This window comes from Phalaenopsis equestris, unplaced genomic scaffold, assembly GCF_001263595.1.
Source record: "Phalaenopsis equestris unplaced genomic scaffold, ASM126359v1 Scaffold000227, whole genome shotgun sequence".
Classification (NCBI taxonomy): domain Eukaryota; kingdom Viridiplantae; phylum Streptophyta; class Magnoliopsida; order Asparagales; family Orchidaceae; genus Phalaenopsis; species Phalaenopsis equestris.
Window position 1 is genome coordinate 71,211 of NW_018164669.1, and position 23,150 is coordinate 94,360.

Consider the following 23,150-nt stretch of genomic DNA (forward strand, 5'->3'; position numbering starts at 1 on the left):
GAGCGGTTCCTGTTCAACTGCTCCTTCCAACCTTTATTCTTATTTCCTAAAGATAAGTGTTTACAATTCCAACATCATCCCTCTTGCCAAATTCTCTTTCTATTCATTATGTCTAAATTCTTTGACTTTCCTACAAAGAACTGTAGATATTTCATGCATCTTATCACTTGAACGAGAAAAATTACCTTAAAAGGTCCCAAATTATGAAGGCCTTTTTAAATGGAAGAAAAAAATATAAAACTCTATAGATCTACCTTTGAAGCCCAAAAACCCAAAATTTTACTTTGTGAAGGAACTAATTTCATTGTCATGACATAGTTATGGAATATCAGTGGACCCAATGCTTAAACTGGCGCAATTGGGTATTAAGGCGTTTTCTATTCGTGAGATGAGACATAAGCCTCGAGACAGTCTGAGGCATAAACCTCACAATTTGAAAATTGCATTAAACCAAAATAAAGGGGTAAAAATGAAACATTTGCATCGCTATATATATATATATATATATCGCACATTAAAAAGTCACAAATTGCATAAGCTGCAAGATATCTATAATAACAAACAATAATATAATGTAAACATCAACTGATCAAGTCATCAAATTAACATAAAACATGAAATGAAAATAATAGAAAATATCAAAGATTTAATAGGATTTTCACATATTAGACTTCTCTCACTCTTATTGCTCAATCAATTAAATAACATTCATAAATAAGTAATAAAAAATAGGAACGGTGGGCAATGGCGGTGACAACAAGAGTTGCTAATGGTGGTGGTGGCAATAAGAGCAGCAAACGACAATGGGTACAACAGAAACAATAGGTGGCTATAACAAAAGAAGTTGGCTATCATTGTAGTGTAGCAAGCAGCAACAATGATGTTGGCGGCGGAAACAGCGGCGTCAATGATGGCGACGAAAGCAGCAGTGCAAGTAGCAAAAGTAGCAAGTGACGATGATGTAAAGCTTAATTAGGGCGAGGGGAGTTCTTTAACATGAGAGTGCGGCTTTGTTTCGTATTCAAACAAACTAACATTAGAAGAAAAAATCCCAAGTGCGAGAGGTGCAAGCCTCAACAAAAATTGAGCATAGATAGGCCTCAAACAATGTGAGGCGTACACCTCGCCCGAGATGCTTGAGTCGTAAGCCTCAAAGTGTTTTTCTTCGTGATTACAAATTGCACAATTTTAAACAATGAATGGACCTTTGATGTTTCCCTCCATCTCAACAGAGATGAAAGATTTTGCATCCTCAATAAAATCAAAACAAAACTCATTGCCATTAATCTTTTGTCATTGAATACTTTAACACCATGAAAATTTAGTGAGTTAGAGTATTACCAAGATTTCAAGATGTTCTACAGTTAGGATACGGATCCTTATAAAATTCATCGAGCGAGAGAGAATTTTTACGTTTTTGGTAGGACTCAACAATAAATTGACCAAATCTGAATCCAAGTTTTAGGCATTCTCTCATTCAATGAGAAGAAGGAATGATGGTGATGATCAATTGTTCAGCCCTTGAGATTCTGCCATACAAACTTCTAAATCCTAATGTAAGAGATTTGTTGTCACGTTACCTTCTTCAAAAGAAAGACGACATCCTTTTTTCAAAGGAAATCTCCTGTGCGACTACTGCAAAAAGAAAATGCACACGAAATACAAATGTTGAAAACTTAATGAAAAACAACCAGAACATGGAAATACAAATACTCGAGGCATACAGCTCAAAGCGTTTTTCTTCATAATTGCACTGAGGAGCCTCAAGGTGCACCTCAAATTGCACAATTTTAAACAATGAATGGACCTTTTATGTTTCTCTCCATCTCAACAGAGATTTAGGACACAGTTAAACAAAACATACTCAAGATCTCAACAGAGATTTAGGTCGCATCGTCAACAAAATCAAGGCAACTCAACACTATCAAACGAAGTAACCTTTATGTGATTGAATACTTTAACACCATGAAATTTACTGAATTTTTATGTTTGGCAGAACTCAACAATGAATTGACCAAATTCGAATCCAAGTTTTAAGCAAAGATATCGCTTCTTTAAAAAAAATATTCTCTCGTTCGAGCAGAAGAAGGAATGAAGTTGATGATCAATTATTCAACCCATGAGACATCTGCCATAACAACTTCTAAGTCCTAAGGTGAGAGACTTTTTGTCACATAACCTTCTTCAAAAGAATGACAACATCTATTTTTCAAAAGAAATCTCTAGTACAATTACTGCAAAAAAAATTATAAAAAAAAACAAATGTTGAAAACTTGATGGAAAACAGCAACATCATAGAAGAAATAAAGGTAGAAATAAAAAAGCACGTCTGCTTAGTAGAGTCAGAAGGACTTGATTCAAAAGAAATCGACAAATTATGAAATTTAATCAACTCCTTAGAAAAATCATCAGAATTTTATTCTCTTGCTCAGAATGTATGATTTCTAATTCTTATGCTCTTAAAGTCTCTAATAGCTCTTCCCCTTCAGAGATCTTAGATTTAAGGGCCACCGACCACATGAAAAACCTTGTCGATATATTTCAAACTTACAAAACTATCCAAATAATATGAAAATAAAAAATTGCGGATGAATCTTTAAAAACTGTTGCAGGACAAGAAGACATTAATTTCTCCTAGATTAAGGACAAGAAGACATTAATTTCTCCTAGATTAACCATTAGTAACGTATTACATGTCTCATATTTTGCATTTAACTGTTTATCCATTCACCAATTTGCCAAGTAACACAACTGCAAACATGATCTCACTATGGGAAAGATGATTGACCAAGCTAGAGAAAATGATGAGTTATACCTTCTTGAAAATCGAGGTCAACTATTATAATCCTTAACCTTTCATAATATAAAAAAAAACGAGCGTTATAGATTAGGACATTCTACTTTTAAAAATCTTCAGTATCTATTTCCTTTGCTTTTCATAAATATAAATATTAAAGATATTCATTGTGAAACTAGTAAATTTGCTAAACATCACTGTGTTTCCTTTCCTGAACCTAACCCTAGATCTTCTTGTCCTTTTTGCATTAATTCATTATAATATATGGGGACCCTCTAAAGCCCCAATATCTCTAGAACCTTGGTTTTGATATGTTCATTAATAATTGCACTCAAATTACATGGGTATATATTTAATTAAACATAAATATGATATTAGCACTATACTCTATATAGTCAATGTAATAAAAAAATCATTTTTTTCAAACTAATATTACTCATGATTTTTTTAATCACATATTAACAACATTCATTAAAAAAAATAATATTATACACCAATCTTCTTGCCTTAAAAATCCCCAACAAAATGGAATGACAGAAAGAAAAAATCATCACATTTTAGAGACAACTAAGACACTTCTCCAGCATAAACAAAAATCCAAATAATATTAGGGAGAAGTTGTTCTAATACCTATATATTTAATCAACAGAATACCCCTAAGTATAATCAATTCTAAAAGTTTACTAAATTATTTGATAAAATTTTGTTATACGAGAATAAAATACCTTTTTTTTTACTAAAAAGGGTTCAAGTGCTATCATCCACCCACAAAAAGGTTTCTTCACTTCAATGAATATCACTTTTGATGAAAAACATATCTTTTTCACTCAAACTCATCCTTAGAGGGAGAATTCTCATCTAATGATAAATTGATGATATATTTCATGTTTGACATTCTTATAATAGAAAATTCTATAAATACAAGTCTTGTACAAACCATCCCCATAAGTTTATACAAGAAGTAATATTATCATATGCACACACACACACAAGCGTGCGCACAGATATAATTAATCAATATAATTATGATAATTAAAAAATTAAGATAAAATAAATAAAAAATATTAGTAAAGCAAACATGTGATTGATAATAAACAAACTATCATAACGTGTGATATTAAGTCATTGAAAAGTTATATTTTCAATAATAAACAAACTTAATCGTGAACATAAATAAACAAACTGGATTATATTAACTTGGTTCATATAGTTTTTAAATTTTCAAAAAATGTTCAAATAACCAATTTTGAATGCATTATGAACTTTAATAAAATTAATTGAATCAAATTTGAGTTGTTCATTGAGTGCATTGATTGAATTACAGCCCTGACTCTAGATTTCAGCTTTTTTAACATCAACCCAAAACAATTTTGACTATTACTATCCAAGCACTTGACCTGCCTTAATCTTTCAAGAAAAATAAAACACATTCTACTAAGAAGCAACAAAACTATTTGATAAGATTGTGAAGTAATTGCCAAAAAAAAAAAACATAAGCCAATAGCTACGAATTGTGCCAAAAAGAAATGAGAAAAAAAGTAGATAAAAGCTAAAGAAACAAGAATTAGTGAATTTTGTAAATTATTATTTACAGAATCCTAAGGCAGTTAAATCTTACTCAATCTCATTGAAGAAATAAAAGCAGTGGCGTGAGCTCCCTCTTCATCATGTCTACATCCATTAAATTCACTGATTCACTGGAATTAATAAATTTGGATTTGAGACAAAAAGAGTGATCTAGATTTAACCGCTCACTAGATCAAACTTGTGCACACTTAGTTGTATGGCTAGATTTATGTAAATCCAACATAAATTCTATTAAAAACGCGCTATGATGAAACAACCCCTTAAAAAAATACCACAATAAAAAATAGGCCATTGAAAAGAAGCAAAATTTTGAAAATTAAACTAGTATTAAGGTGTGATTAAATGGCTAGTTATATTAAACATAATATTACTATAACTCCCAAAAGCTTGAAACTGAATAATAATAATTAAAGAGAACAAATATCCTTCGAATGAATGGAAGCATTTTTTTAAAGAAATACAAAAGATTTATATTAACGGACATAATACATGCAGTGAAGCTTAAAATAAGTCCTAAAATAGACAATACTAGCATAAAGACTCTTATGTATCAAGAAAAGTGAAAGATATGTGAATACAGGTTAGCTATTATAAAAGAAAGAAAACATTATTTTAAAGGTGAAAACCAAAATTAAGAATGAAAATGCTATTTTGAGAAATGATTAAGAGATAACTTTTAGAATGATTTTTCACAACAAGAAGAGAATTAATATAAATTAAGTCAAAAAAGGAAAGTTGATTTGGAATGAGCATATATTTAAGGATCTGAGCCTTGAAAGATATACATTGAGAATTAGAGATGTAGAGATAGATTAATATGGATTAATATTAAATATAAAAAGGAAGTCAAATTACTGGAGAACTATTTAATTTAATACATAAGAACAAAAGGAAAGAAGCTTTAGTACTGCAATAAACATCAATAAATCAAGCTTAATTGCCACCAAAAAATTTGGTAAAAAGGGTAATAGAACAAGAGTAGATGATGGCATTCTAATAAACTTAATTTAAATGGCACGAGGATCCCAAATGAAGATTACATAATTAATGGAAAAGGCATCATGTTAATCAAAAAAATGACCGGTACATAGTTTCTAATAGTAGAAAAGTGATTTGTACAGTAACCATAAAAATACCCACTTAAAACCTACAACAATAACAACAACGACTATCCCACTAAATGGGGTCAGCTAAATGAATCCTTTTTCTCTATTGTGTCCTACTGAGTCTCACATTTTCATTTAGTTATAATAGATTAAGATTATTTATACAATATGCCCAAGTCTATTTAGGTCTACCTCTGTCTTTCTAAACATAAGTTGAATTTAAAATATCTACTCTCCTAACTGTACCATCATATGGTCAGCGTTTAATGTGATCAAACCATCTAAGACAACTGTCTCTAATCTTCTCCGCCACTAGAGTTACACCAACCCTATCACGGATATATTTATTTCGCATTTTATATCTAAGTGTGAAGTCACTCATCCACCTAAGCTTCTCATATCAACAACACTTAACTTTATTTTATGCTTCTCTTTTAAAAGCCAACATTTTGTGTCATAGAATACTGCAGGTCTCACCACCATCTTATAAAATATTACTTTAAGCCTAAGCGATACTTTTCTATCAAATAATATGCCCCATGCATTCCTCCACCTTAACCAACCAACTTGAATTCTACTAATAATATCCTTATTTATATCACCATCATTTTGAACAATAGACCCGAGATATCTAAAACGTCACACCTTTGAATAATTTGAACACCAATAGTTACAACTCTGTCACTGAAGCTTCTACTAATAAAATTACATTCCATATACTTAGTTTTAGATCTACTCAAACAAAGGTCTTTAGACTCCAATGTAAACCTTCATAATTCAAATTTTTCCTGAACTCTTTCTCTAGTCTTATCCAGGATATCATCAGTAAAAAGCATACACCAAGGTACATCCTCTTGTAAATGTCCAGTAAGAGCATTCATAACCAAAGCAAAAAAAGATTTTGGCGTAAAGCCAATCCTTGATTTAATCCAACCGAAATAGGAAAATATATGACCAATCCTCCTTCTGTTTGAACACAAGAAACAACTCTAGTATATATCTTTAATGACTTGAATATAAGTTATATCAACATTTTTCTTCTCTAGAACTCTCCAAAGGACTTCTCTTGGAGCCTTGTCGTAAGTTTTTTTTCTAAATCAATAAAATCATATGTAGATCCTCCTTACTCTCTCGGTACTTCTCCATCAAACCTCTCAATAAATGTATAGCTTCCATATTAGACCTACTCTACATAAATCCAAACTAATTATGAGAAATCTTTGTAAAAATATATATACTAGTGACAAAATGATAAAAAAAAAATGCATCACACCCACCTAAAACCTAAATCATTAAAAAACTGCAATGAAGAAGTTAAACCAAATGTTGAAGTTGCCTTTAAAGCATACATTGTTTCCCATTCCCCAACCAAAAAAAAGTCCATAAAAAGTTTAATATAAAAAAAATGATCCTTGATATAAACTAATTAATCAAATCACTTATTATTGAGTACAAAAATTTTACTTCTATTGAAGCGAAATCACAATATATTGTTTTCATTTGATGAATTAGAAAGAGAGAGAGAGAGAGAGATACCCACAAAGAACAGGAAATGACAACTTCACGTTCTAAATATGTGAGATAATATATGATGGCTATATTTATTGCCTTCATTGCACATAAATTAAAAGATAAGCAAAAATAACTTGCTTGCCAATGATTTCCTTTTTAATCTAAAATTGAATTTTTGAGTAAAACACGTGGAACAAATCATGTGGACTAGGTATCATCTTGAGCAAAATATTAATATCCTAGAACTTTTATTAAAGGGTGTACATAGTGCATGAGATTCCCACCAATAGAAGTTATATGATGGGTTGAAGAAAGCAACCCTACCTATGACATTGCATCAACTCTATTGGGTTGCCACACCTGAAAAAATCAATCGAAGTTAACTCACCTAGTTGCCCTAGCAAGGCAATGCCATAACAGCTTGCAAGCCTCTTGAGTGAGTTAAGACAGTGCTATAACTTCAAGGAGAAAAGCAATAAGTTAGCCTTGATTTGAGAAATAACTACCAAAGCTTAAAAAGTTGAAGATGACCTAAATTTTATAGTCATAACTTGACATTGTATAATGTGAAAAGACCATCAAAAATTAAAAAAACAAACATCCAACCTTGTAAATAAATTAATCAAATATAGGTGCAAGAACTTAGACTTCGTAGTCATAAATACTAAAGACTTATAGGATGAGTCCAAGAAAACATAGAAAATATGAACAGATACAAATTTAGCGATAGAGAAGAAAGCATGAATCTCTAAGACCTAAAGTATACACTTGTCCCTTCTCACTTTACATGCTTCAAAATATCCCCATAATTAAAACAACGTTATATGCAATGTAAATATCTAATTTTGTGTTTCGTATAGTGCTTAAGTGAGCACCTCGTGCGCTAGAAAGCTATATCACCTTAAGTGTGTCTAACACTCTTCAAAGCACTCGCAGCAATTAAGTTATTCAAAGAAAAATCAATACTTTGTAGAATTATATGTTCTAATGATCCTTGTTCAATCCATCAATGGCAAACACCTGATGAGTAAAAAATTACTAAGCTATTGTGGCATGAATCCGAATAACAATTTTGTAAAGGAGGTCAAAACTACTACATAAATAAGATGTTACGTATAAACAAATATATAACAAATATCTATAGGATGGTCTTAGAACAGCATACATCAAGACACAAAACCATACATGCCCTAATTTCTGCATTTCAAAATCTCCAACTCTAATTTCTTATCCTAAGATTGCTAGCACTACAAGAATGAGTAACCAAACATTCAAGTATATCACGCATGCACAATCACTATCATAAAATGACACAAATGTTGGGAAAAATCCATGTTTTCACTAAGGTATCTCATGTCTACTTGCCAAGTAAACATCTCTAGCACTCCAACTAAAGCATCCTATGAAAAATGAATTCATCCTCAAGAACCCCAACCCTAAGAATATGGTTTATGTTCCAAACAAAAAAATTCAACCATCTCAAGACAAACATTTAGGAGCAACGACTGTCTCATATTCCAACTAAATATTAATCTCCTATCATCGTATCCTTGACAAATAAAAAATTCATGTCAACAAACAAAGTCATTAGGATCCCATGTCATGAATGATTAGAATAGTCCATAGTTTGTGTGGCTACCTTCATGACTACAAATTAAATGAGCATCTTCTACAGATATTCAAATCCTACTCGTGTATAAAAAGGATGGAATCATCCGAAAACTGAGAGCCCTAATCAGATGCCTTGAGTTGTAAACAGATTTAACTTTTCGTTCAAGAGGAGCCCAAATGAACGCATTTCAACAGTTACATAAACTACTACATAAGCAAAATATTAATTTCTAAATCTTTTTGAGGAATAAAAGATTGTCAAACAAATAATGAAATAGCACTATGATCCCAGATAGCATAGTTTTCTTAATATGTATTCCCAAGTATCATACATAATCTCCAGTCACGACTTCGGCTGCCCTCCAGTTCCGAGCAGCGCCGCCAGCCGGCACCGCCCTAGCGATTCTGTCGATGTGTTCGCCGGCAAGCTCCGGTCGCCACTTACCGTACTTTTTTGGGAGACGAGGGTTTCGTCTAAGAGAGGACGGGGGGAGGAAATGGTTATCACAAAGGTGTTAAATGTTAAAAACTAACAATTAATTAAAGGGCCTTTACATACATTTAACTTGGTCTTTAATCGAAGCGGTTTCTTCGTTCAACGAAATTCTTTTGAAAGACACGTGAGAGGAATGATGAAGGTCCTCTGTGGTCCAAAACTATGAAAATTTATCGTTCTTATGAGCGGTCCAAAACTACGAAAAATTATCGTTCTTATGAGCAACTTTGGGATACGCTCCTATTTTACCTAACAAAAACTTTCACAAGCCTCTGCAAAACAACAGAGATTTGACGTCTTCTCAAACGAAGCATTCTTCTTTAATAATTATATATTTAACACTTAAGATTAATTTTTATTTAGTCAATACCTAAATGTTCTAAATACAATAAATATATAATGCTTAGGTGGTGTCTGGGATGGTTGTAACTTATTATAACTGTGATTATTAAATTGGGAAAGAGAAAATAATTTCTTAGAAAGCTATGAAGTGAATTATACTTTCTCTTATTCTTGTAAGTCATAGCTTAATAATCATTTTTAGTTGATGGTTGCAATAATATCATCATTTATTCAATTGCCACAATAATCGTCATTTTTTCATTTAGTGTAGTATAGAAATGGTGGCTATTAGATGAGAAGATGACTAAATAAAATTCTTTGTGATATGAAAAGTACAAAAATGGTGAGAAATATAATATAAATATTGAATAAAGAAATTATAATTATTCTAACATAAAATTTTATTCGCTTCTTATATAACTTTTTTATGATTCTATTTTCTTACGATCATTGCAGTATTTATTTGATTCATTATCTGGAAATGAAATCATGTATGATACAAGAGATTAGCTTTCATGACATCTAAATTTGGTGAATATTTGAACAAAGTTAAAAAATCATAAAAGCATTTTCATTGGCTAAAATGATATGAATATGTTTTTACTGGTATATTTATAACACATCTTCAAAAATAATGAGTTTATCTAAAAGAGATGATTACATACATAGCACCGAAACATGCTATTTACAACACCAAGCATAAAAGGTGGTATTTTTGAATTACCAAATCAATGTATTTATGTGTGTCCGATCGAACCCAATGAGATTTGATACAAATGAAAAATATGGGTTGGGGCTTTGTCATGAATTTTGATATTTGAGTGAGGATTTGAAAAATTGATGAAATAGGGTGCTATATTTGTAAATAGCAATGTTTTGGGGGCTATCTATGTAATAGCCCCTATCTAAAATGATTGTGATGTGATAAAAATAATATTTTATGGCTAAAGTGATTATGTTGAGGTGGTTACCATAACAATAGATTTTGTGTACCAAATATTAAAAACATGTTGCATGTTAGATAAGATGGGATGCTTTCATAAAGTAGAGAAGCTAAGGGCCGAAGTTAGATGATAGAATACCATTATTTATGCTCAAATAGTGTTAGTAAATTTGTTGGTAAATTTGATATATACATTGATGGACACTTAACAAGACAAGCTGCAAACGACATGCTTTTATTAGTTGATCATTGATTCAATGATCTTATGAGCTTCAATGTAATTTGTTCGAACTAAGGTCATTGTTGAGAACTTAGAAGTGAAGAATAAATCCAGTGATAAAACCTGAGTTATTGCTATATATGCTTTTATATGATGTATACAGAGAGCAAGAAGTTTGTTATGTAAATATGATTACATTTTTGTTTACAATTTAAATCCAATTGTCAATAGGGTCAGTAACAAGTAAGCCACTCCTAATTGGATAGCTCATCATATATAAGATATTTTAAAAAAATATCATAACATCTCTCTAAAATAGATCAATAACAATCATGGGTTATCACTTTCATGCATGACATTATGGCATTCACAAAATTTGGAATCGAATAAAATCTTAGGTTGCTTGATGAAAATTATAAGTCAGTTATGTACTAAGTACAATGCTTGTGATCAAGAACGTGGGCTTTTACATTACTTATGACTACTATAGCAATAAAAACTCATTTAAAAAGTTCTATATGAGTTTGATAATGTGCATTGATGGTTTTCTATTGGTTGAAAACCTCTTATAGAGCTCAATGTATGTACATGGAGAGTAAAAGCTTCATGGAGAAAAATACCAAAAAGATATGCAAACTTCACAAATGTAGTCAATTTAAATGTTTGTGCATCACAAGAACACTTGAAAAATCGTTTAATTCAATCACACCTATAAATTCCTTTAGTTGACATTGGCTCATAATATTTTGAAATATGATATATTGTTGTTGGTTCAACAACATAATTATAAGTCAAAAGGAATGAAACAAAGAGTTTATTGAGTAATGTTATAAGTAAGCATTTTCTTACAACATTTAAATTTTGAAAAGTGTTTGGAAGTAATCAAGATAAAGCTTGATATTTCTTTTTTTCTAGCTTGATTTTATTTTATCTTGAAAGTATAATTCAATTTGTTCAAGTCCTATTTCATTCAAAATTAAACATTACGGAAGCATATGTTTGCCCAAGTGTAAAAGAAAAAGTTGCATAAGCCTTGTGGTGTTCTTGTTTCTTTGTATTTCACTATTGATGCATATATTGGTCGTCTATTGGCCATAGAAGTTTAATTATTGTGAGAAATGGATATAGATTGTTGATTGTAAGTTTTTTTTCCTATCAATCAATCATATTGAATTCTTGGTTATACCGGAAAATATTTAATTCACCTCTTATTGGTTTCCCCATATACTGTTAATAAAGCTTGAAATAGATAAATATTTTATGATATGTTAGTTTATTGACTTGTGTGATTGGTTTAATAAAAAAATAGTTAAAGAAGGCAGCAACTTGCTCATTTACACTCATACATGCACAAGTTATATTCATTACTAGTTAAGCTTGCCCCAAGAATTTTGGGTTGAGAGTATACTTCATTACTTGAACCATTCATTCATTTATTTTAATTGATAGTTTCGAATCAAACTAGTCGAACAAGAAATTTGTAATTCTTTCTTAAAATATAGAGCATATCTATTCTCAAATATTCATATGACATACAATCACTTGAATTAAACTTTGATAAGTTACAACCTCAACAATTTATTATGAGCAGGCATCAAAAGTTTTAATTATAGCTTTAATAACTATTACAAACTCAATAGCTCTTTCAATATTATTCATCCCATAATATGTTAATAGATATTGGTATTTTAACCTTTAAACTTGTTAATTGTCATCCTCTATAAATTAGACCTCGTACCCTAATCGACACTCATACACCACACCTAATAATTGATCCATCTCCCTCTCTCCCCTCCCCCCCCTCTCCCTCCTTCCCAAATTACCAACAACAAAAAAATATTAGGTTTTTTCCCTCCTAAGTAAAACCTTTTCAAACTCTATTTGGTATGAATCTTCTTTCTCAAACATATGAATAAAAAGAAATTCATGTTGACAAGAGTCTCCTAATTATTGCATATACATCTGATGCGGGAGCTTACGGAGATGCGGTACAGTAGTTGTTGTAGTACAATGGACTCAGTATTACAGTAATTCAGTCCCCTTTTCCTATTTGTTTCCTCGCCTTATCTAGTCATTCCTTTTTTGCACTTTATTTGTCTATCTCATTCTTTTTCCATCACATTTCTATTTCTATTTCCTAACTATTCTATCTATTACTCTTCATTATATATAGGTGTTGTTTTATTTGGTTAAGACAAGTTTTCATCTTCTAGATTTTTAGATTTACATCCAAGCTAATTGTAGAGGTTGATTTCCCTTCTAGGGTTGTATTTGAAAGCGAGGAGGAGCTCAGGCCATAACTCACCTCGATGTGATGATCTTCTCCAAAGGTTTGAGGGGTGCTCCGGCAGTAAACCGATCTTGCAGTGATATTTATCCTTCCCTAATTCCCATCATCGCTCTCCTAGTCATCATCACCGTTGCATCCAACCATCCAACTGTATAACAACCACATAAGTCATTTGATTCCTCTAACTGCTGTCATCCAACAATTCGGCCACCAGCCACCACATAGGCCTTCATGCCCCTCTTCTTGTCGTTGTTGTTACTTTCAGTCGCTTTTTAGCAGCCACACGGGCCTTCGTGGCATCTTCATGCTACTCTCCAGCCCATAAACTCATGTTCTTGCTTTTGTCTAACCTCCTGGACTGATTCCTACTGTTTTCCAGTCTACCACCATCTCTTATACTCCCTTCTTTGCCTCGTCACTTGCTATCAACCTCCTCTCAACAGGCTACCCTCACTTCTTCATCATACGCTGCCACCACATGATGTCAACCACCTTCCAGCACGACCGTCGCTTTCGTCCCTCTCTTTTGGGCCTACTGCTCTCCTCTAGAGAGACTTTTTTTTTGTATTTTGTGTTGTTTCTTTTCTTGTTTTGTAGTGTCATCGTCAATATGTATTGTTTACATAATTGTGTTATTTTTTGTTGGGATTCGTCGTTGTAGTTTTGAATTCAAAAATAAAATTTATTGTTCAGTCGTAAATTGAGTTGACTCTAGTATCATTTAGTATCATAACTAGCCTTACCATGATCCTATCTTAGGGTTTCCTAGTAGCCTTAGCCCTCCACCTAAATTTTGATTTCCTATTCCCAAACTTTAGACATGCTTTAACCTAACCAAATTTTGTTTTTTTGCTGATTTTTAAAATCAGCAACCCCAAATTAGTTTTTGACACGGTTGATTAGTCTGTTACACCCTCTTTCATTTCTCAACTCTAAACTCTAGTTATGTTACTAAGAAGGAGATGTATGCCCGAGTCTTCCTGAAAAGAGAAACAATGAGAGATCCACCGACGTCAGCTGAGGCTTATAGACATTGATGATGAAACTAATGAGAGATTACCCCTTAACAAGATTGGGAAAGTCCAAGAAGCAAAAGAGATTAGAATTTTAGCCCCTTCCATATGAAGGATTTTAGTGATGAAGAATAAAGGCCAATGGGTTTTGCAATCCAGCATCAGAGGAGGCCGAGAGGAAAACTAATACATGGAAAATGGGAGATTTTGAAGATAAAGTGAGAGATTAAGAGACAGTTCTTACAAACTTATTATAGATAGAAGGTTCGGACTCTAACTTCATAAGTAGAGAGACCACATCACCAAGTCACCACATCTTGCAAATATATATCAATCTCAGGGTATTACGGCCAGCTCACACTCGAATGAATACCCAATATGACTTCGTAAGAGGAAAGTTAATTCTGAGCAGAGAACAGGTGAAACCAACCCGCATCCATTAATCCATAACAACCGGGAAGTGTTGTAAGTGTCACTGATTTAGGCATGTTGAATCAGACTGCACAACCTGGGAGTGATCTGTTTCACTGAGCAAGGCATTCTTGACAAGGTGGGTAATGACACAATAGACACTGAAGACGGTGAGAATACAATGAAAGATGACAAACTTCTAGTTGTGGAGGAAAAGTTGCACATAGTCCCAGCTGAGCTCATGGGAGGGACTTCAATCGACTTCATGGTGAGTGCCCAAAGCAATCTTGAGTTTGAAGAATTAATATCATAGGCAGGACAACTTAAGATAAGAAAACTTTAGACCATTCAGATCTAAAAATTCATTTCTGAGTTTCCCATTCTGAGGGAGGTCCAAGACCTCACAAATGGGACCCTTTTGTACCATTTTGGAAGATTACATGGAGTTATTCAGATGTTTGATTCAGTTCAACATGGTACCCATCATCAGATATCCAGACAAGAGAGACGAAACACAACCTTAAAATTTATCTTAAGAGCTTGACCGAAAAAAAGATTCTTTAGTAGGATCCGAGTCTTAGCAATGAAGAAAAGGTCTCTCTTGAGTGGTTGCTAATGAGAATGGTGCAACCTGATACAGAGTCCACCCCATAGTTGATCTCAAAAGTAACATTGCAAGAACGTACAACTCAGGACATTCCTAGTGATAATGCATGTTCTATCAAAACGTGATATGAAATGAAAGCACCTACAAGATGGGTCTGCCACAAGACTACAATATTTTAGCTACATTCAATGTCGCGGACTTGACTTCATAATACTATAAGGACCCCGAAGCTTTGAAAAGTGAAGTCGAAGTTCCCCCCAACCACAGGAGATTGATGCAGAAGATTACCTAGATGCGTTGCTGTGGATGCTATAGTACCACAATCTCTTTTCCTTATTTGATTCCTTACCTTGTCTAGCCCTTCCTTTCCTAGCACATTTCTTATCCACCTCCTTCCTTTTCCATCACCTATATATTTTTATTTCATACCTATTATATCTACTATTTCTCATTATATATGGGCACTATTTGCATTAGTTAGAGTCAACTTTTTATCTTTTAGATTTTCAAATTTTTGTCCAAGCCAGTCGTCAATGTTGTTTTCCCTTTGAAAGCTATATCTGAAGGCGAGGAGGTGCTTCGGCTGTAATACATCCAAGGTGGTGATTTTCTCCAAAGGTTCAAGGGGTGTTCCGATTGTAACTCATTCCAGTGAGGATATTAATCATTTCCTGATTCCTGCCACTGCTGTCCAAGTCATCATCCCTACTGTCGACCAACCATCTAAAATCCTCTATTCAAAGCAAATGCCTTTCAACCGCTCTACCTATTGCCATCCATCAATCTAGTCGCCTTCCAACCACCACATAAGCCTTACAACCCCTCTTCCTGTTGTTGTTCATGCTTCCAACTTCTTTCTAGCAGTCGCGCCGGCCTTCCAAGCATCTTCCAACTACTGTCCAACCCCTTAGACATCGATTCGCTGTTGTCCAGCTCCCAACACCGACTCTTACTGCAGTCCAATCCACCATCACCTCATCAATTCCCTTCTACGTTGTTGTCACTTGTTGCCAGCCTCCTCCTAGTAGGCAGCCCTCGCTCCTCCATCATCCGACACCGCATCCCTGGGTTGTCAACCATCTTCCAGAACGACCACTGCTTCCGTCCCTCCGTTTCGAGCTTGCCGCTCTCCTCTAGTAAGCCTTCTTTTGGTTTTGTGTTGTTTTCTTTTCTTGTTTTGTAGTGTCGTCGTCGTTATGTATTGTTTACATGCTTGTGTTGATTTATGTTGAGGATTCATTGTTTTTATTCTGAATTCAACAATAAAATTTGTCATTTAGCCTGATTTGGGTTAATTCCAACATCAACTTCTCAAGGAGCCATATTCACACACATTAAAAAAACAAAGTCATATATTTAACTGATATTTACCACCCAATACTAAAAAATATATATTTATAATTATTTTGAACAAATATGCATCAAAACTTAAAATTATTCAAGATCATAATATTTTTGATACTAACAAAAAAACATTATACACAAAATTAAAGAACTCACAATAAATTCAAAACTAAAATAATAAGTTTTAAAGATCAACTTGTCTGTACTCTTGTGATAAACATATAGCAGCCATGAATAAAAAAGTTTTTCCAAGTACTCAAGACTAATATAATTAAAAAAATCTGATTAAAATACATTAAAATTCTTCAGAAGTGAAACATGCATTCTCATAAATAAAGAAATGCTAATAAATATAAAAAAGCAAGAGTTAGCTATCAGATATATAAACACACATGAATTATCTGTTGCAAGTAAATCTTTTTGTTTTCTTTTCTGTCAAATTCATCCTAACATCAAACAATAGGTGCTATATATAAATACATATGAATTATCATACAATAGCCTCCTCTCATTCTTTTAATTATATATATATATATATATATATATTGAAAAAGCATTTCCATAAACCTATACTTTTGAAGCCCAAAATCAATAACAGCAGCAGCTGCTTACAGATTAAAGCCTATATCCTAACCTCTGTTGTCTTAAAATTCCAAAACATACAGTTACATTAAGCATTTAGCAAATACATATTTAATTTATTAAACTAATACATAGGAGTTGAGTTGTATGTGTGTAAATATTCCTAAATAACTTTATGAATTTTCTAAGGCAAATGCATTTTCTTAAAAATTATTTCATAATGAATCTAACAGAAACTAAAAAGCGAGAAAGTAATTCACAAAGTACAGAGTTAAGAGTTAGAAGCCAAGATTATCTGCACATGAATGAGAAATTATTAATAATATATAAAGTTAAGAAACTGTACACCTCTAACATGTTGAAACAATAAGTTACAAATAAAACAGATTGGCTGCAAATTATGCAGAAAAAAATGGGTCAGGAGCTCTTTAATCAAATTCTTAGTTTACTCAACAGTGACTAATCATATGATTTTTGTAACAGTAACTACACTTGAAGACTGAAGTTTTTCATTAGAAGCTACAGACCCAATTTTCTTTTATATTTATTTAACTTATTTTTAAAAGATATGATTATGTTTTCATGACTGCTGTAGCTCCACCAAAAATGCAGAATTTGACTTCAATGCCTTCTTTGCAAGTTTACAAATATCTTCTCTTGAAGACTCCTTTGATATGCGAAGAAGCTCCTTGATTCCTCCACTCTGAATGACATCAAGAGCATTTTCCTCTGCAACATAATACATGAGACTGATATGAATGCAATGTTGATGCTAAAGTTCTCAAAACCTAAACATTAAACATTGACATTGATTCTTGGCTTAATCTGAATTTTTATGAAGAGCAAAACAATTGTATATGTGCAATTTCAGAAGCATGTTGATGCTAAGGAGATGAACATATATATATATATACATATGAAAATTATCCAAAAAGCCCCTTGACTATTGGGTTTTCAAACTCTTCTAATAGAGGCTAAAATGGGCCCTGGTGGGCAGTGGCGATCATTTTTGCCAAAAAAAAACAGAAGTCAGGAAACTAATTTGATATTTCTATAAACTTTGGGATTAAATTTGCCCCATATAAATAGTTAAGAGGGCCATTTTGACACTTATCTCATTTTTTTTAGTCAAAAGTGAAGGAGATGATTCCATTATCCTATATGGCATAGTAAGAATAAGCATAGTGAAATAGAAACGCAAATTAAGCTTATATGGCATATTACATGCAACAATAACGTAAGTATAAAGGAGGAGGATTTGCATAAATACCACTTAATTCCTATTTAGTTACATATAAAACCTAAACTTCAGTTTTTACATATATTCCACCTTATCCATGCTTGAAAAAATGCACTTCACTTTTCAAAAGTTAAAAAATGATATTTTCGATGTGATGTGTAAGATTTCGATGGTATTAATGCAAAAAATCAAAGTTTAGGTGTTAGATATGTAAATACATGGGAATTGGGCAGTATGTACGTAAAGGCCCGTAGAAAGAATCCCTGTATCATTTCTTGATTTAGGATTCCAATATAATCGAAAGAATGAAGGAATATTATTCAGAACATGTCCTAGTAAACTACAAGTAGGGTGATAGGAATTTCTATGATTGAAAAGATAATCAATAGGGTGTTAAAAATAAATACCATTTTGAGCCAAATGACACAACGCCAGTTCCATGTGATGTCTTGTTGAATCAGCATATACTGAACAGTTAGCGACCAGCCAATTAAGTGCCCCATCCTCAATAAGAAGAGACCTTCCGTTCCAATGTCCTGAGGAGAGAATGATACATTAATTATTGGTAAAAAGGCAAAAAAATGAGGTTGAATTACAGTGAAGTATCATGTAAATGCTGGCTACGCAATGTGTGGTTAAAACATAGGCTAAATTGTGAAGAGGCCCTTGATTGAGGCTTATGATTCATTGCTTATAAGCCTAAACTTTCCATCTTCCTGTTAAATTTCCTAAGGTCGAAATTATAGATTTATAATAACTGCAAGCTGGCTCATAAAAGTTGTGAGCTTTATTGTCCGTTTGCAACTTCTTGTAAAGATAGTTGTAGAGCATTTGTGGAGAAAATAGTTTTTTTGAAAATAGTTCTTGGTATTATAATTTCAAAAAAAAATCAAGTAATAATTTTTCATAACTACCACGTTCGAGCAAAATTTGGTAGTAAAAGCACAGCTCCTACAATAAAAATTTCCAAAAAATGAAAACATAAATGGAACATGAGCCACTTAACTTATACCCCTTATGTTACAAGCTTACCTTATGTAGTAGCTAATAATCATTATGATCACGCAGGTGACTTAACAAAAAATTTGGTGCCATTTGGGATTATTTATGCATTAGCACGTTCATTGATGCATCACAGGACAAAGCACCACCAAGATCATCTAGATTAATGGAAAGTCAACATGTTTGAATTATGACTTCAGTAATTTTACCCAATCAACCATTACTATAAAACCTGAAGCCAAAAGCCAAAATGACACCTAGATTTTAGATGTGTCCATTTGAGTAACAAAAATTTCAACTATTCAACCTAGTCCCTCAACTCATCAAATCCAAACCAATTTCATTCTTCCATTAGCTTTAATCATTTACAATGAATGTAAATAAGTGGCATGTAGCTTCCCATGATGGAACTTTTCACTTCTGGGGGGTCAATATCATTAGTTTGAGCAAAAAGTTATCCCTAATTCCAAACTTCCAACTAAAAAATTAGCTGCAGTACGAACATCTTAGGGTTTAGAAATATGCAAAGAGGTATCCAAGAATTTACTATGAAAAATATGTAGCAAAAAAGTATTCAAATGCAACAGAGACTTGCTGACTTTAAGATGAGACAATCCAGTGAGGTCACTCTTATAATTACAATGATGACTTGCCAAATCAAGAGGAGGAAGTGAATTCCTTCCACTAGGTAGTTTCTAATGATGAAGAACCAATATTCCGTTGATTTGGTATAGAATAGTAGCGTAGAGTCTAAGATGTTGGTGGAAAGATTGACTTTGTCAATTTTGATGGTTGTATAAATATGGATGAATTCATTGATTGGCTCCAAACAGTTGAATGCATCTTTTAAGTACAAGAAAGTCCCATTAAACAGAATGGTAAAGTCAGCCTCCATCAAGTTAAAGAAGAGCGCATCTCTATAGTGGAAAAAATTAAAGCGCATATGCCAGCTTAAGGGAGAAGGCAAAATAACTATATGGTTAAATATGAAAAGGGAAACACAATGTAAATACTTCTTCAGCATTACCGATACATATGTTCTAAAGACTCCACTACCTGAGCCAAGAAGATTCTTCTACGGATGACTACATGGTTAAATTTGAACAATTAAAACTGAAATGCGAGCTAGTGGAGCTAGGGGAGTACATAATAGCAAGATACTTTGGAGGATTGAGATGTCATATTAGTAATGTGATGCAACTGCAACTATATTGGTCCTTACTTGATGTACAAACCCGCTTTAAAGATGGAGAAATAACAATATCAGGTGATCACCACACCTTACAGACATAGTTCAATCTCAGAATCAAACATCAAGTGTATACCCAGGCGAGTATCCCAGCAGGCCCCACTAGATGAAAAATCAGTTCAGAGTGGAGAAAAGATGGAGATCACCAAAATTCCCAAATTCATCCCAAATAAGAAGTGTTTCAGGTGCCATAGTTTTAAACACATTGCATTCGATTGCCCAAATAGAAGGATGATAAATTTCACTGAGGAAAGAAAAGTTGAATAAATTCACAATGACATAGAGGAGTATGAAGACATAAAAAAAGAGCAAAAACTTGCAACCAACGAAGGAGAGATGCTATTGATTTAAACTGAGCTCATGAGAGATACTTCAGAGCGATTAATATTGGTTGTCCTAGAAGATAATAAGTATGAGGAACAGATATTAGAAAAGAAGCCGCCCTCGTTGTAGAAATTGCTAGATATATAGATTGATAGTTTACCTCCTGATGGCTGCCACCAAGATAGAACCAGCATGCCATAGAACTCATTCAGATATTTTTTCTACCAAACAAACTCGTCTATGAGATGCAATCAGTAGAGTATGACACTTAAGGGTTAGAGGCTTTGTTCGTGAGAGAAATAGCCCAAATGTAGCTTCAACTCATCATGCCGAAGAAAAATAGTTATTTATTTTATAAGGACAAACATTGGAAGGACGTGTATGTTTCAGAGTTATCTTGAGTAGATGTGAGCATAAACTTCACAATGGTGCTCCCTCAACTACAACAGTGTAATGAGTTTGTTAAGATGGTAGATCGATTACACAAGCTTCAAGAGAACAACAAGAAGTCTATCCTACCGGAAAGAATGATGCGGGAGCCTCGAGATTGCAGGATCATGTCTCCGCGAGAATTCCATGCTCCGTGAACCCCAAACTGTTCTGCAGAATGGCGGAGGATTGAGATGTCATATTAGTAATGTGATGCAATGCAACTATATTGGTCCTTGATGTACAAACCCGCTTTAAAGATGGAGAAATAACAATATCAGGTGATCACCACACCTTACAGACATAGTTCAATCCCAGAATCAAACATCAAGTGTATACCCAGACGAGTATCCCAGCAGGCCCCACTAGATGAAAAATCAGTTCAGAGTGGAGAAAAGATGGAGATCACCAAAATTCCCAAATTCATCCCAAATAAGAAGTGCAGGAGTCATAGTTTTAAACACATTGCATTCGATTGCCCAAATAGAAGGATGATAAATTTCACTGAGGAAAGAAAAGTTGAATAAATTCACAATGACATAGAGGAGTATGAAGACAAAAAAAGAGCAAAAACTTGCAACCAATGAAGGAGAGATGCTATTGATTTAAACTGAGCTCATGAGAGATACTTCAGTGCGATTAGTATTGGTTGTCCTAGAAGATAATAAGTATGAGGAACAGATATTAGAAAAGAAGCCGCCCTCGTTGTAGAAATTGCTAGATATATAGATTGATAGTTTACCTCCTGATGGCTGCCACCAAGATAGAACCAGCATGCCATAGACCTCATTCAAATATTTTTTCTACCAAACAAACTCGCCTATGAGATGCAACCAGTAGAGTATGAGAAATTTTAATAACATGTTAGACACTTAAGGGTTAGAGGCTTTGTTCGTGAGAGCAATAGCCCAAATGTAGCTTCAACTCATCATGCCGAAGAAAAATAGTTATTTATTTTATAAGGACAAACATTGGAAGGACGTGTATGTTTCAGAGTTATCTTGAGTAGATGTGAGCATAAACTTCACAATGGTGCTCCCTCAACTACAACAGTGTAATGAGTTTGTTAAGATGGTAGATCGATTACACAAGCTTCAAGAGAACAACAGGAAGTCTATCCTACCGGAAAAAATGATGCGGGAGCCTCGAGATTGCACGATCATGTCTCCGTGAGAATTCCATGCTCCGCGAACCCCAAACTGTTCTGCAAAATGGTGGGAAGCCTTGCGAATGCGGGATGCAATTTCCATCTAGGATATATTCCATTTGCGATTTTAGCCGAATTTTTCCTTTTTGGTTTTTCATTCCTATTCCTTTATTTCTTAATAAGGTTAATTGTTGATATGAGACTATTTATATGTTATAGTTCCTTGTTTGAGTAAGCTAGATTCTTTTTGGTGTTTTAAGAGATTATAGATTCTAATTTATAATCTAAGGAGTGTTGCATCATTTTTTTTTTGTAAGTGAAGTGCCTATCTTGCTTAGAAAAATGTTGTGAAATCTCCATGCCGGTCATATCTTGTCATTTCTGCGCTTGAATCGTTGTTTTAGCCGACACAACCGCTAATGTCACTTATCCTCATCAAAACACCGCTGAACACCCATATTTTCATTCCACTCCACAAACTCCCCATCAAGCCCAATTCGCAAAAACCTTCTAGTATCACTAAAATGATAACAACTATTTTCTTGTGTTTTAATAGCTTGAGTTGTTAGTAAGCTTTCCATTAAAAAAAAAAAAAGCAGTCCATCCTCAATAAAATGAGATAAGGAAGTACTTGTGGTTTATTTCCATTTGCGATTTTGGCTGAGATGGTGAGTGCATCAAAGTAGTTCAAATTTAGTGAGTAAATATACAAAATTGTACATCTAAAAAAAAGCAATGATATAAACTAACATGACAAAGATTAAGGATCACTTTATTCATTCATTCAATCATTCATGTAAGGGAGTTTTTCCTATTATCACAATTTATTAGATAGTGAGCTATGAATTTCCATACAAAAGGATGTCCAACTGAAATTTATATCACATTGAAAGCCCTG

The 23,150-nt window shown here is 33.2% G+C and overlaps 2 protein-coding genes across 5 annotated transcripts in view; both read right to left on the reverse strand.

The window, feature by feature from the left end:
- LOC110023720 overlaps positions 1-9,129 on the reverse strand; it is a 69,548-nt gene extending 60,419 nt beyond the window's left edge. For all 4 annotated transcript variants that reach the window (XR_002293935.1, XM_020723265.1, XM_020723264.1 and 1 more), the window contains exon 1: positions 8,946-9,129. The gene's annotated coding sequence lies outside the window, so the exon portion shown is untranslated. The remainder of the gene's footprint in view (positions 1-8,945) is intronic.
- An 8,083-nt stretch (positions 9,130-17,212) lies between these two features.
- Positions 17,213-23,150, reverse strand: part of LOC110023718 (kinesin-like protein KIN-UA) — a gene marked incomplete in the record, with an annotated part of 79,891 nt that continues 73,953 nt past the window's right edge. Inside the window, 2 exon segments of the mRNA XM_020723262.1 lie at positions 17,213-17,590; positions 18,509-18,637. Coding sequence (XP_020578921.1) covers positions 17,442-17,590; positions 18,509-18,637 — 278 coding nt within the window.